Genomic DNA, 16082 nt, shown 5'->3' with positions numbered 1-16082 from the left:
ACAATTAACCCCAAACTTGCTTATAAGCCATTCTCTCACAACCCATTATTATGTGCCCACACTCCTATTCCTTTCATTTACTAATTTATCCACCCACCCATCCATTCTCTCCTCCCTAGGTGTGTACGATCACCATGAGGACATGGTGGACATGTTGCAGGTGTTGGAGCTGGGACTGTGGGGAGGCAGGGCCAGTACAGTGTTGGAGCTGGGACTGTGGAGAGGCAGGGCCAGTACAGTGTTGGAGCTGGGACTGTGGAGAGGCAGGGCCAGTACAGTGTTGGAGCTGGGACTGTGGAGAGGCAGGGCCAGTACAGTGTTGGAGCTGGGACTGTGGAGAGGCAGGGCCAGTACAGTGTTGGAGCTGGGCCTGTGGGGAGGCAGGGCCAGTACAGTGTTGGAGCTGGGACTGTGGAGAGGCAGGGCTGGTACAGTGTTGGAGCTGGGACTGTGGGGAGGCAGGGCCAGTACAGTGTTGGAGCTGGGCCTGTGGGGAGGCAGGGCCAGTACAGTGTTGGAGCTGGGACTGTGGAGAGGCAGGGCCAGCATGGTGCTCCTACTGCCAATAATGACCAGCATGCACAGCCTACAGGTAAATACTGGAGATCTAACACATACATTTAAGCTGTAGTTATGGAGTATAGTTATGGTCTCGATGTTGATCAAGTCAGTAGTGTTTTACCATTAATGGTTCAGTGATTCAGGTTAGGATTGGTGAGAGAATAAGCTGATACTGGATCTGTGCCTACTTCTACCCAGAGCCTCAGTTAGGACAATATAATGTGTTAACCTACACAATATAATGTGTTAAACTAAACAATTTCATATTAGCTGAACCAGGTTTCTTTACATTTGTTTTATTGGTCAATCTAAACTTCAATCATCTACTTCTCAATCCCTGAAGAAGTCTTGTATGTGGAGTGTCTATGGAGGCAGTGAAGGGAGCCATGCCTGTTCTGTGGTAACTGGGAAGAAGATTTTGGTCTTGTCCTCCTCCGTCGCTATCTGGCTCAGGAGTTCAGTGAGGACAACTAGTGAGGCCTTTGTAGCTTTCTCTATGGCACTAGCCTTACACCCTAGCCTGTCCAACACACCTCGATACGCTCCCTTGGTCCCGTCCATCTTGCCCTTCCATCGTCGTTTGTATCCTCTCAGCACGGCCAGTTCCGCTGGGGTCCCTCCATTCTCTCCCAGGGCTTTGACTGGCTCCAGCAGGGCCTGGGCGAAGGCATGAACGGCCAGCTGCTCCATGCCCACCAGGGTTAACCCATTCTGGGTCAGCCCCGCGGCCAAGCCCACTTCAGAGGCTCCAGCCCCGGGGACCACCCGGGGCTCTGCTAGGAGGGAGCAGTAAACCCGCAGGGAGGCACGTAATGCAGCCTCTGCGCTAATCAGCAGGGCCTGGTCTGGGCTACGGACAGTCACTGTGACCTTACAGCAGGCCTCCTCGTCCAGGGGCTCCTCCACCACTACACTGGCCCAGAGAGGGATACTGGTGGGGGTTTTCCTGGGTGACTGGCGGGTCTTTTTGCGTGAGTGGTGGTGGTGGGTTGTTGGGCTTGTCAGATGCCCTTTAGGCCTGTGTAGTCGTCGCCTGCGCTGGGCAGAGCGGACCGAGGTGATATGCTTGTAAATCTGTCTCTGAGTGGAGCAGTGGGAAATGAGCTTGGCAAAGCTGCCATGGATCAAGACCTCATACAGACGTCCTCTTCTGTCACTTCTGTTCCTCTCCTCTCCTCTGACCTTCTGAACCTCTGGCTCCACTGTCTCTCCCTCTCTCCATACCTTCCCTTCTCCTTCTGACCTCCCTCTCCATATCTCCAGGCCCAGATCCACCCAGTCGTCAGACGTATTTTCTTCCTTACCTTCATCATCCTCCGTTTCTTCATCATCCATTTGTTTTATAGCATCCTCCATCTTCTGACATATTCTCCGCTTAACTTGGTTCTCTACCTCTTCCTCTGTTTCTTCCTCTCTGAGTGACTCATTATTGTTGGTCTCGTTTTCTCCCTCCTCCACTTCACTAGCCTCTGCAGTCCTTTCACTCTCCATCTCTTTCCCCGTTTCCTTCCCCTCCTCCTTCATCATCTGAACTTCTTCAACTCCAGTCCTCTCCTCCCCCTCTCCCTTGGTCTGTATCAGCTCCTCTCCATCTGTTTCTATCTGTCCATCCTCGGTCTCTGAACCCTGGTCTGGTATAGCCTTCTCTAGCACCGTACACACTCTGACACAGCTGGGGTCAAAGGTAACTCCTTCCCACACCTCTCCTCGGTCACCAGAAGTTATGGGTCTCCAGCTGTGAACACAGCACCGGGCCACCACCCCCGACAGCAGGGCTTCGAACCCTGGCTGCCAGGAGGAGAGGAAGGGTCCCAGGATGGCCCTCACATCCAGCTCCTCCCTGGGGTCCTTTAGGGCCCCACAGGCCATCCCCTCTAACAGAGCCAGGGCCCTGCCACACGCCTGGCGGTAGCCCCCCTGGATCTCAGCCCCAGTCACCCCCAGGGTTAGTAGGTCCTTGGCCTGGGTTAGGAGAGAGGCGGCCAGGAGGAGGACCATCCCTGCCCCATCACCGTGCTCTCTGGCCTGGGTAGAGGCTGCGGAGGCCAGGGTGAGGGCGGAGGGGTCCTCCAGAGCCATGTGGGTTAGGACGGAGAGGGTGTCAGGGCTGGTGACTGGGGAGCTGGAGAAGCCGTGGGGGAAGCGAAAGAGAAGGGATTTTACTAAGCCCCTGGGACCGTAGCATGGGCGGAGACGCTGGCCCAGGGCCACAATGGGCTCTACATGGAGGGCCTCCTGGGGACGTTGCTTAGGGATCCCGGGCCAACTGGGGATCTTAGGGATTTTGGGAGTGTCTGTTGCTGGGGTGTGGTCGTCAATTATCATGTTGAGTCTGTCAAGAGGGACAGAGAGCGAGAGGTAAGCAGGCATTTTATTACAGTTCTCCACTTTGCCATTAAAAGTATTCAACTTCAACTCACCAGGCAGAGAGAAAGAAGAGTTGGTAGGAAGTATACAGATGGATTTGAAGTTAGAGAGAGGGGAGGAGAATGATCATGTTGTGAGGGGGGGGGGGTCTAAAGAGATAGAGAGGGAGGTTAGTTTGACATGACAGTTAGAGAAAACCGAATAAAAAACATCTTCCCTGGAGTGAACTGGTAGTGGATCCCATCATGACGACGGTGGTGTAGCGTAGCACTGTGACGGAGGAGTGAACTCTAAAGCTCTCACAGGCCATCCACTCCACACACAATCACACACAAACCCCCCAGTCTAACATATGTCCACAGAATGTGGCTGCCATGTACCTCTGCTCAGCTCTGCCTGGAGGAACAAGGGTTTGACATTAACATGGAGTGGAAGGGCTCTCTGACAGACAGGCACAGGAGAGGAGGCTGTCCTAGACTGCGTCCCATAACACCCTATTCCGTGTATAATGTTCTACTCTGACCAAGTAGTCTGGCCAAAAGTAGTGCACTAATCACGACTTCAATACCATCATTAAGTTTACCGATGACACAACAGTGGTAGGCCTGATCCCCGACAACGACGAGACAGCCTATAGGGAGGAGGTCAGAGACCTGGCCATGAGGTGCCAAGACAAAAACCTCTCCCTCAATGTGATCAAGACAAAGATGATGATTGTGGACTACAGGAAAAAGGAGGGCCGAGCACACCACTGTTCTCGTCGACGGGGCTGTAGTGGAGTAGGTTGAGAGCTTCAAGTTCCTTGGTGTCCACATCAAACTAACATGGTCCATGCACACCAAGACAGTCGTGAAGAGGTCACGACAAAACCTATTCCCCTTCAGGAGAATAAAAAGACTTGGCATGGGTCCTCAGATCCTCAAAAGGTTCTACAGCTGCACCATCGAGAGCATACTGGCTGGTTGCATCACTGGCTGGTATGGCAACTGCTCGGCCTCTGACCCGCAAGGCACTACAGAGGGTGGTGCGTGTAGGCCCAATACATCACTGGGGCCAAGCTTTCTGCCATCCAGGACCTCTCTATACCAGGCGGTGTCAGAGGAAGGCTCTCAAAATTGTCAAAGACTCCAGCCACCCTAGTCATAGACTGTTCTCTCTCCTACCGCACGGCAAGCGGTACCGGAGTGCCAAGCCTAGGTCCAAGAGGCCTCTAAACAGCTTCTACCCCCAAGCCATAAGACTCCTGAACATCTAATCAAATGGCTACCCAGACGATTTGCATTGCGCTCCCACCCTCTCCACTGCTACTCTGTTATTATCTATGCATAGTCAGTGGGTACCGGTACAGAGTCAATGTGTGGGGGCACCAGTTAGTCAAGTTAATATGTACATGTAGGTAGAGTTATTAAAGTGACTATTAGTCACTTTAATAACTCTACCTACATGTAATAACTCTACTCACATACAATTTGATATGGGAAGTAGGGTGCCACTTACCCTCCGCAATTTCGGAGGCTGTCCTAGACTAAAGACCAGAACATCTCTCTGGGACCATGGCTATTTGGATAGGAATAGGAAGCCAACAGAGAAGGCTACACATTGCTTTTGGGCTAGGATTTCACGCAATGCAAATACGCTACATATTGCCTATGGTACAGTGCATTCCGAAAGTATTCAGACCCTTTGCATTTTTCCACATTTTGTTACGTTACAGTCCTATTCTATTCTAAAATTGATTATTATTATAATTTTTTTTACCTCAATCTACAAACACAAAACCCCATGACAAAGCGAAAACAGTGTGTTTAGACATTTTATGAAAATACCTTATTTACATAAGCATTCAGACCATTTGCTATGAGACTGGAAATTGGATGTCAGGTGCATCCTGCTTCGATCGATAATCCTTGAGATGTTTCTACAAAAAATCTATATAAAAATGTCCCACGTTTGACAGTGCATTTCAGAGCAAAAACAAAGCCATGAGGTCAAAAGGAATTGTCCGTAGAGCTGTGAAACAGGATTTTGTCAAGGCACAGATCTGGGGAAGGGTACCAAAAAATGTCTACCACATTGAAGGTCCCCAAGAACACTGTGGCCTCCATTATTCTTAAATGGAAGAAGTTTGGAACCACCAAGACCCTTCCTAGAGCTGGCCGCACTGCAAAACTGAGCAATCGGGGGAGAAGGGCCTTGGTCAGGGAGGTGCCCAAGAACCCGATGGTCACTCTGACAGAACTCCAGAGTTATTCTGTCGAGATGGGAGAACCTTCCAGAAGGACAACCATCTCTGCAGCACATCACCAATTAGGCCTTTATGATACAGAGTGGCCAGACGGAAGTCTGTAAAAGGCACATGACAGCCCGCTTGGAGTTTGCCAAAAGGCACCTAAAGGACTCAGACCTGATCTAATGAAACCAAGATTGCCAAGCGTCACCTCTGGAGGAAACCTTGCACCATCCCTACGGTGAAGCATGGTGGTGGCAGCATCATACTGTGGTGGATGTTTTTCAGTGGCAGGGAATGGGAGACTAGTCAGGATTGAGGGAAAAATGAAAGGAGCAAAGGATCCTTGATGAAAACCTGCTCCAGAGTGCTCAGGACCACAGACTGGGGCGAAGGTTCACCTTCGAACAGGACAACCACCCGAAGCACACAGCCAAGACAAATACAGGTGTGCCAAACCTGTAGCGACATACCCAAAGGTGCTTCAACAAACTACTGAGTAAAAGGTCTGAATACTTATGTAAATGTGATATCAGTTTATTTTTAATACATTTGCTTTGTCATTATGGGTTATTTTTTGTAGATAGTTTTTTCCCCTCAATTTAATTTTAGAATAAGGCTGTAACAAAACACTTTCCAAATGCACTGTGTATTTCCTACCTTCAGGTTAATGAAGTTGACCCCCCCCTCCAATTGGGTCGAGCAAGTATTGCTCATCACACCGCGTTAATACTGTTCATCTCTCCGCCTGTCATCAGTCAGGACAGCCCCAGATTCTAAGAGAGGAGCGGGAGAACATCAGGAAACAACAACAGTGACATTTTCTATGATCAGACTCAGAGAGCTGATTCGTTCACTGTCATTCTATCACTAGTCTAGTAGCGTAAGTTAGATGTTGTGTTCTAGCGTTCCCTCTGCATCATTATAGGAAGAGAACCTATACTGATGCAGGGGGTAGCCTGTCACTGACTAAGCATTCAGGCCTAAGGCGCCATACACACAAACAGAGCACACACGCATGTACACACACACACACACACACACACACACACACACACACACACACACACACACACACACACACACACACACACACACACACACACACTCGTCTCCTGACTCATGTATGATTTTTCTGGCCCATCATCCCATCCCCAGCCTGTGTAGTCATCCTTATCTCTTGATAAGGATGAGTCCTCCTAGTCCTGTCCCGGTTGGGGCTCCCATCACATGACACGTGTGCTAATGTGGCATCGCTCAGCGGCCTGCCTACCGCCCAAGTGAGGGCCCTGCTGACCTAAATAGGAGTGACATTCAGCAGGCGAGGGGATAGAAGGTGAAGGGAGAGAAGGATGGAGAAGAGGGAGGAGTGCTGGGTCGAGCACTGGGGGACAAGCGACTAAAAATAACTATTGGTTCTCTCTCCTGGTGGAGAGCACACTGTGATGGAGGAGCCATGGCAAAGTGGTGGAGGCCACAGAGAGAGAGAACCCTCTCTGATGAGCCTGGCCTAGAGGTCACTGACACACATTCCCCAGTGTACCAGTCTGAGCTACACTCCATAATGAAGACATATGAGTAGACACAGGAGAGCCCAGTCATGTCTAATGAGGTCAAAAGGTCATCAAATATTTACAGCACCACACTCTGCTGTGTACAGTATCACAACCACTGGAGCGCTCCCTGTTCCTTTTACCATAGGTCAAGCATTAATCCATATTAATTAATTAGGTGGAGAGGGGAGGTGGAGGGCCATGTAAAGGAGACATTATTGGTGGAGGGAGGGAGGGAGGCGCAGGCAGCTGTTTAGATGTGGAGTAACTTTGAGGCTTTCAGGGTGTTCTGAAGTGAGCTTTGACTTTACAGGGTTGACTTAAACATCTCTCTCTGCAGGCTGAGACATAACATAGACGACAGTGATACACGTTCTATAACTTTGTATTCCCACACACTCCACCATTACAGACGTACATAACACAGGATGTGTGTGTGTTGCACTGCTCTCTTTAATGCATAATGCAACTTTTTGTTTTATATTTTTCGTTTGATGCCATTGTTATTTATGCTGTTAAAAACCTCTTGGTGTTAGGGGGCAGTATTTGTATTTTTGGAGAAAAAAACGTTCCCGTTTTAAATGGGATATTTTGTCAGGAAAAGATACTAGAATATGCATATAATTGACAGCTTTGGATAGAAAACACTCGAACGTTTCCAAAACTGTAAAGATATTGTCTGTGAGTATAACAGAACTGATGTTGCAGGTGAAAGCCTGAGAAAAATCTAATCCAGGTTTTGAAAGTGCTGCGTTCCAATGACTCCCTATTCAGCTGTGAATGTACCATCAACGAGCTTACGCTTTCTACGTATTCCCCAAGGTGTCTACAGCATTGTGATGTAGTTTACGCATTTCTGTTGAATAATAGCCATAGGCAGCCACATTGCGTAAGTGGTCACATTGTGGCTCCGAGAGAGATTCTCGGGTAAAATACAGAGGTAGCCATTATTCCAATCGGTCCTAGGTGAAAAACGAATTGTCCCAACGGATATATTATCGAATAGATATTAGAAAAACACCTTGAGGATGGATTCTAAACAACGTTTGCCATGTTTCTGTCGAGCTAATTTGGAATATTTTGGGGGGAATATTTTTCAGCGTTGTGGTGACCGCAATTTCGGGCGATTTCTCAGCCAAACATGAAGAACAAATGGAGCTATTTTGCCTACAAAAATAATATTTTGGGAAAAAATGAACTTTGGCTGTCTACCTGGGAGTCTCGTGAGTGAAAACATCCGAAGTTCATCAAAGGTAAACGATTTAATTGGATTGCTTTTCTGATTTCTGTGACAAGGTTGCCTGCTGCTAGCAAGGCATAATGCTATGCTAGGCTATGATAAACTTACACAAATGCTTGTCTAGCGTTGGCTGTAAAGCATATTTTGAAAATCTGAGATGACAGGGTGATTAACAAAAGGCTAAGCTGTGTTCCAATATATTTCACTGGTGATTTTCATGAATAGGAAGATTTTCTAGGAAGATTTATGTCCGTTGCGTTATGCTAATTAGTGTCAGATGATGACAACGGTCCCGTTCACGGGATGGGGTGTCACTACAGGTTAATAACCATAAAGAGAGTATGCAAATAGAGGGAGAAACATAAAGGTGAGGTAAAATATGTCAGAGGAGGGAAGGAGATGGGGAGAAAGGGGGGAAATGAAAGAGTGATCTGAGCATATATTTATTTATTTCCCTTTTGTTATATCAGGTTAGTCCCATAGCAACTCCGTAAGCATCTACAAACATGAGATATTATATCAGGTTAGTCCCATAGCAACTCCGTAAGCATCTACAAACATGAGATATTATATCAGGTTAGTCCGATAGCAACTCCGTAAGCATCTACAAACATGAGATATTATATGAGGTTAGTCCCATAGCAACTCCGTAAGCATCTACAAACATGAGATATTATATCAGGTTAGTCCCATAGCAACTCCGTAAGCATATACAAACATGAGATATTATATCAGGTTAGTCCGATAGCAACTCCGTAAGCATCTACAAACATGAGATATTATATCAGGTTAGTCCCATAGCAACTCCGTAAGCATCTACAATGAGATGTACTACGGCTCTTTAGAGATGGATCCAACTACTCCCGCCATACCATCTCCCTCCCAGGCCTGACTCTCCTCCCTCTTAACTCTTTCATCCAAAGGTTCATCCAGCAGCTACTTACCCTCCTCAATCTTCCGACTAATACATTTTTATACTGAGTGCACCACACGAGAGAGTGTCTGCACTTCCAAGACCCAGCTATTTCTGAAGGCTAAGTTACAACTCTGGCATATGGAGGAAACAGGGGAAGCCCAGCCTCCATAGTGAACTGTTAGTGACAATGTCTTTAGCATAAACTGACATAAATAGCTTGGCAACAACACACACAAACACACACACACACACACACACACACACGCCTCTGAAGAGATTCAGCATGCCACCCCCGGTCCTCTCCAAATACTACTGCCTCACCATCGAGAGCGTCCTGACCAGTTGCGTCACGGCCTCCAGTGGGGGGGGACCATGCTCACTGGGTGGGACCATGCTCCCACCCATACAGGGCATATACTAGAAGAGATGCGGAGGGAGGCACACAGCGTCAACAAGGACCCCACACACCTCATCCATGAGCTGTTCTCTCCCTTAACGTCGGGCAGAGGGTATCGGAGCACGAGGTCTGATACCAACAGGCTCAGAGGCAGTTTCTACCTACAAGCCATCAGACTGCTGAACACTTAAACTAGACTGACCACCTGCACTGACACTCCATATCTTAGCATAGGCACCCAGTCATGCACACACCCACACAGACAATGACACACACATATAACGGCACACACAAACATACCCATTCATGCTACGGCACACACACACACACACACACACACACACACACACACACACACACACACACACACACACACACACACACACACACACACACACACACACACACACACACACACACACACTACCAGACTCTCATTCATTAGTGCTCAATTTATACACTTGCCCACCAATCCTCCCTTTCTCTGATACACGTGTAAATATTTGACTACAATACATACTTATGCTAAAATGTTGATTCTATTCTACTGAGACATTTACTTTGTTTGTATTCTTATCTTTTATTATTTTTTAACTCTGTTTATTCAGTTTTACACACACGACAACACAAAACAACAAACAAACAATAAATCATATACTCAACTAGAAAAACTACAAATAATACAATTTTAAAAAATTATTAGCTTTAAAGATACCACACTTTAGACATGTTAAACACACCGGGCAATCTATAGTACAGGGACAGAGCAAACACTTCACCATTGTTCCTGTAAACAGCCAAGGGATAGGGGTGGAGAAATGCAACCACTCACAGACAGTCATGGCCACAGACCGACCATCCACTGGACCAAAAATAAAGTTTACAATGCTTTAAAAGAAAAACATTTTTAATAATTATTTTATGTAAGCGTGAACAAAATGTAAAAAACAAACATATAACAGGGCAAAACAAGCTCACATTTTAGTCTCTGACCGGACAAGATGAACAAGGCATCCGCAGGTTATAATCAATAAGCACATCAACCTTAATGTCCCCCCCCCAAAAAAAAAAACCACAAAGAAATGCTTATCCAACCCTTAAGTACATACTTTTGTTTTACTATGAATGCCATCAGAGGATGGACTGTTTAAAGTGAGACCGGAATGGAGCCCAAGCCTCATAAAACAGTTTGGGGTTCCCACGTGAATTCAATTGAATTTGTTCTAGTTTCAGAGAACACAACACATCTCTCACCCAATATTTATAAGATGGGGGAGCTGCCATCTTCCAGTTCTGTAGTATTAGCCGTCTAGCTAAAAGAGTTGTATAAGCAACAGTGTCCGACTGGATTCTTGACAGGGGGACACCTATGGGCAGTACTCCAAAAAGGGCTGTAAGGGGAGACGGATCTATAACAGTGCCATATATATCAGAGAAACATTTAAATATTCATATTTAATATTTAAACCTGACAGTTTATGACAGCCCCAAAATATATGCAACAGTGTGGCTGGTTCCATTTTACATCTGACACAGGTAGGATCAAAATCAGAGAATATTCTTCCAAGTTTGGCCCACGACCAGTGGATACGGTGAACCACCTTGAATTGAATGAGGCTGTGTCTAGTGCTAAAAGAGGACGAGTGCACCCTGTGCAGCACAGCTTCCCAGGTGTCTTCCACAAGTTCCTCCCCCAAATCCCTTTCCCATCGAGTCTTTAAAGGCACCAAAGAAGGGTTCTGTAAGTCATTAATGATTGCATATACATCTGAAATTGCGCACCTAGGAAACTTGTTCAGCTCAAAGATGCTCTCTATAGCTGTATTCACAGGCCTATGGGGAAATTAAGGTGTGTTAGCTTTGACAAAGTTCCTAGTCTGGAGATGGAAAAAGTGGGATTGGGGGAGGTTGAACTTTTCCTGTAGCTGAGCAAAAGAGGCAAATGTATCATCAAAGAATAATTGGGCTAGTGAGTAGAGGCCTAGTGAGTGCCAGATGGCAAAAGCCCCATAATTCAAAGATGGAGGAAATAAAATGTTCTGATTGATTGGGCCTGATAGAGAAAAGCCTCGGAAGCTAAAGGCTAAACGGAACTGATTCCAAATTTTAAGAAACTGCTTTACAATTGGGTTGACACACCTTTTGCCTAGGGACACTGGGAGAGACGAGCACAACACAGAAGAAAGTGCAGCAGGATTACACGATTCAGACTCCATCTGGATCCAGAGTGGTCTACGGAAGGGCTCTGAAATTTGCAGCCCAATAGAATGTCTGAAAATTTGGTAGAGCTAAACCACCCACGCCTTACCATCCCAAATAAAATACATGAATGTTTGATCCAGTGAATTAAAAAAAGACTTTGGAATAAAAATGGGTAAACATTGAAATAAATATACAAATTTGGGCAACACATTCATTTTAATGACATTAATCCTTCCGATAAGAGAAAGAGGCAGAGAATTCAAAAAAGTAAAAGATTGTTTCAAACTGTCTGCTAGAGCAACAAAGTTTTCCTGAAACAAATTTGAATATTTCCTTGTCACTTTAACTCCCAAGTAGGTGAATTGATCCCGGACAATCCTAAACTGAGAACTTGTAAAAGAGCACTTTAAAGCAGCCTTGTTTACAGGAAAAAGCACACTCTTGCCTAGATTCAGCTTGTACCCTGAGATCCAAACTTTTTAAGAACAGATAAGGCACGTAGCAATAAGGTAAATGGGTTGGAGATAAACAAAAGGAGGTTGTCAGCATATAGAGAGACTTTCTGCTCTAAGCCTGTCCTGATTATACCTTGAATGGCATCATTAGAGCGTAGTGCAATGGCGAGAGGCTCGATTACCAAAGCAAACAACAAGGGGGAGAGTGGGCAACCCTGTCTGGATCCGCGGTGCAAGGGAAAATAGTCAGAGGACAAGTTGTTAGTCCGTACCAAAGCTATGGGGGAAAAATAAAGAATCTTTATCCACACAATGAATTTGGGGCCAAAGCCAAATCTGTAAAGGGCAGCTGTTAGGTAATCCCACTCAACACGGTCAAAAGCTTATTCTGCATCAAGTGAGACCACCACCTCCGGGTCCCCCGACGCTGGGGAGTACAGTATATTCATAAGGCCCCTAATATTGAAAAACAAATACCTATTTCTCACAAAGCCAGTCTGGTCAGAGTGTATTACTTGGTGCAGCGAGCCTTCCATAGCTAAGAGCTTGGCTAGGATTTTATAGTCACAGTTTAAAAGCGAGATTGGGCGATAGGATCCACATTCAAGGGGGTCTTTGTTTTTCTTTAATAGTAATGAAATTGAAGCCTGATAAAGACTAGGTGGTAGCTTTGAGGTATTAAGCCATAATTAAGCCATAATCGAGACAAGAATGGGCAAAGCAGACCAGAAAACGTCCTGTAAAATTTGGTTGGAAAATCGTCCGGACCCGGTGATTTACCACTTTTCATTGCGGACTCTGCTGTTGCAATCTCCTCAGGTGTAAATTATTCTTCTAGACAGTCATGGGAGTCTGCATCAATTGAAGGCATATCCGAGCAATTAAAGAATGAATCAATCAGCAAAGGGTCTTGAGGAGATTTAGAGGTGTATAACGCAGAGTAAAATTGTTTGAATTGATCATTGATCTCTTTATGTTTAACTGTGGTGGCACCAGACGGGGTTCTTATTTGTGGGATTAAACATGAGGCCTCAGATTTACGGATCTGATGTGCAAGGAGTTTACTGGCCTTGTCGCCCTGTTCATACACTCTGTATCGAGTGACTGTTCAGCTTGCCTGGTAGAAAGCTCATCAAATTCAGATTGGAGTAGTTGGCGCTCTTTATGTAGATCAGAGGAAGGATCCGTAGCATACTTCTCATCAAATGTGGCTATGGATTTGCTCAGGTCTCGAAGTCGCTGAGAGCAAGCTTTGTTTTGGTTGGCTGTATAAGAAATAATTTGGCCACGTAGGTATGCTTTGAGAGACTCCCATATGGTAGAGTAGGACATACCTGGTGTTGAATTAGTTTCTAGGAATAAGGTGATTTCAGAAGAAATTAAATTGACAAACTCCTTATCTGAGAGTAAAATTGGGTTGAGGCGCCATTGATAACATATAGGAGGTCGCTGGGGAAACTCTAGTTCAAGCACTAATAGTGATTGGTCAGAAATAACAATACTCTCATAAGTACACCGCTGAAGGTTAGGCAGAAGTTTTTTGTCCAAAAAGAAGTAATCAATGCGGGAGTATGTTTGATGAACATGAGAATAAAAGGAATACTGTCTATCTGTAGGGTGTAGGAAACGCCAGGCCTCACACATAGCATATTTCTGAAGAAAAGATTGAAAAAGTAGGGCACATTTAGATGGGCCTGTAGTTCTTTGTGAAGACTTGTCAAGAACTGGGTACATTTTACAGTTGAAATCCCCCCCTAAAATCAACAAATATAATCTAAATTGGGTAGAGCAGATAAAAAGGAAGAAATAAAACTTGTGTCATCCCTATTGGGAGCATAAACACTAGCCAAAACAAGAGGGGTAGAAAACAGTTTACCGGTTACTATGACGTATCGTCCCTTAGGATCAGCAATAACCTCAGAAGCTACAAAGGGAGTAGATTTATCAACCAAATTGCAGTACCTCTTGATTTACTATGAAAGTTAGAGTGGAACACTTGACCAACCAAGTCCCTACTCATCCTAAAATGCTCACCAGTCCTCAAGTGAGTCTCTTGTAGAAATGCAACATTTGCATTCAAACCCTTTGTGTGTCAGCACCCTCTTATGATTCACAGGGTTGTTAACTCCTTTGATGTTCCACAAAATGGACTTGATCGTATTATTTTGGCCACCCCGAGCACTCCCATTACACAACCCTGTCATTAGAACATAGAGTGGAAAAGCAATGAGTACCCAAAAACCCCAGAATAACTTGTCTCAGAGTAATAATGTACGGTGCAAGATATTTGGAAGAAGTACAGAAAAGAAACTAAAAAGACAGAATGACAACATTAGAACTGAACAATTCAACCTCCTTCCTCCCCCAACCACCTCACCCCCATCCCAGACAGTACCTCCCCAAACAAGGTACAAGCCTTGTAGAACATAGAACATGTTCTCTTAGCACAGTATGTCTGTGAGAGTGCGGTGTTAAACCTAAACCCACAGTCCTGCTCTTTAAAGTTGTGTTTTGTGTTAGTGGATCAAGCAGCAAAAAGAGAGAAAAATAAAAAATAAAAATGAATCCCTTGTGCAAACGAAATTACAAAAGCACCACTTGTAGATGTATATAATTATATTCCCTGTCTTATAACAGGCATTGAGAGAGAAAATAAATCAAATGTATAAAGGCTCTCATCCAAAAACCTAATTTGAAGTAAGAAAATCGTAGTAAGACAATCAAAAAATAATAATAGTCTAGTTTGACGCTAAGACAACTTACAGCCAAGACCAAAAAACTATGTGTGCACAACGTTGAACGTTTGCTGGGCATAAATGACGTACAAAACCTTTAAAATTGAAGTGAAGACCCCCAAAAACATGTAGTCTCAGAACATTTACTGTTTACTGGGTCGGTACAAACGGATGCAGTAAACAAATACCCAAAAATATTTTGAGTCACTGTGTAAACAAACTGAATAGGTGAATGAGACAGCCTAGAAACAAAGGACACTAGATGATCAAAACATTCGATCACATCGAATAAGCCTGAATGGGTTCGCCAACTCTCCTATACAAGACTAGTATGTTATAACTAAACATAATTGTGCCACAGGTGGGCTACTTACTATCCACAGTTCGCAAGCAACAGTTGCTGATCTATGAGCAAATTCAAGACTTCTTGATGTGACGTTGAATGTGAGCCATAGCCTCATCCGGAGACTCAAATGTGTAGTCTTTACCATAATGAGATTGCCATAAACGGGCCGGGAATCGCAGTCCATACTTCACACCTGGATAGTAGTCATTTGGCCCGAAATCTGCGTGCTGCCTGGAAACCGTGGGGGAGTAGTCCTGGTAGACGGAGAAGCTCTGTCCTTGAGCTCAGAGTGGTATTGCGGGCTCTTCGGAGAATCTCCATCTTCTCATGGAAAAAGTGCACTCAAAGAATTATGTCAAGAATTATTATGGCCTCTCACCATCCGGGGGCTTTGGGCACAGCGACCGGTGGGCACGATCAATCAGGGGCTTCTCATCCAAGGCAAGAACATCCTTCAGCAGCCAAGAAAGAAATCCATGGCGCGAGGCATTTCTGCTGACTCTGGGACCCATACAAGTCTCAGGTTATTGGCAGCGAGAGAATCACTCTAAACTCACACAGCTCTCCTGCACCTTTTTCAAATCCACAGCCAGGCATTTCACGTCTGCCTCCAGGGAGGTAGTTAAGTCGGAGACATTAGTAGCGGAGGTCTCCAGTGCTGCAATCGTTGTAGTGTGCAACTCTGTTATTGTTTTGAGTGATGTGATTGCTGGCACCGTCTCGTTCCGCAGAATGGTTAGATCTGCTTTTAAAGTATCAGAAACCTCCTGTATTCGGGCCTCAATCGTTGCAACTACCCCCGTTTTCACTCAACTATCTCAGAGCGTAGTAGTTTGATGGCCTCAAGAATGTTCATTCAGCGCCGCCAGGCCAAGCCGCACCCCTGGGTAAAGTGTGAGTCCCCGGTGATGAGAGTGGGTCTTGTAGGCCGGGTTTTCTAAAAGTCATGTTTTTGCCCTTATGTTTCGTCGACATTCTGACATTCGAAAGGAAAGTTGTCTTGGTTTTTACGGGAAGAAATCACCAAAGTAATATTTGAAAATAAATACGGTTCTGCTGCGAAATTCACATAAACTTTAAGAA

At 45.4% G+C, this 16082-nt stretch overlaps 1 protein-coding gene across 1 annotated transcript; it reads right to left on the bottom strand.

Moving 5' to 3' along the window:
- Positions 1-924: 924 nt before the first annotated feature.
- On the bottom strand, positions 925-2886 carry LOC121847583 (T-complex protein 1 subunit theta-like). The gene is made up of 2 exons (XM_042329345.1): positions 1805-2886; positions 925-1675 (listed from the first exon to the last, which is right to left on the bottom strand). Exons 1-2 carry the CDS (start codon positions 2884-2886, stop codon positions 925-927), a joined length of 1833 nt encoding a protein of 610 aa, XP_042185279.1.
- Positions 2887-16082: the final 13196 nt, after the last annotated feature.

This window comes from Oncorhynchus tshawytscha, linkage group LG10, assembly GCF_018296145.1.
Source record: "Oncorhynchus tshawytscha isolate Ot180627B linkage group LG10, Otsh_v2.0, whole genome shotgun sequence".
Classification (NCBI taxonomy): Eukaryota; Metazoa; Chordata; class Actinopteri; order Salmoniformes; family Salmonidae; genus Oncorhynchus; species Oncorhynchus tshawytscha.
Note: the sequence above shows the minus strand (reverse complement) of the source record. Positions and strands in the feature narration are given on the sequence as shown.

What these genes read in the sequence shown, in the direction of transcription:
- LOC121847583 (XM_042329345.1), bottom strand. Translation starts at nt 2,886, where the DNA reads ATGATAATTGACGACCACACCCCAGCAACAGACACTCCCAAAATCCCT. An exon ending in CTGGAGATATGGAGAGGGAG is followed by an intron (nt 1,676 to 1,804) that starts GTCAGAAGGAGA and finishes GATCCATGGCAG; the next exon opens with CTTTGCCAAGCTCATTTCCC.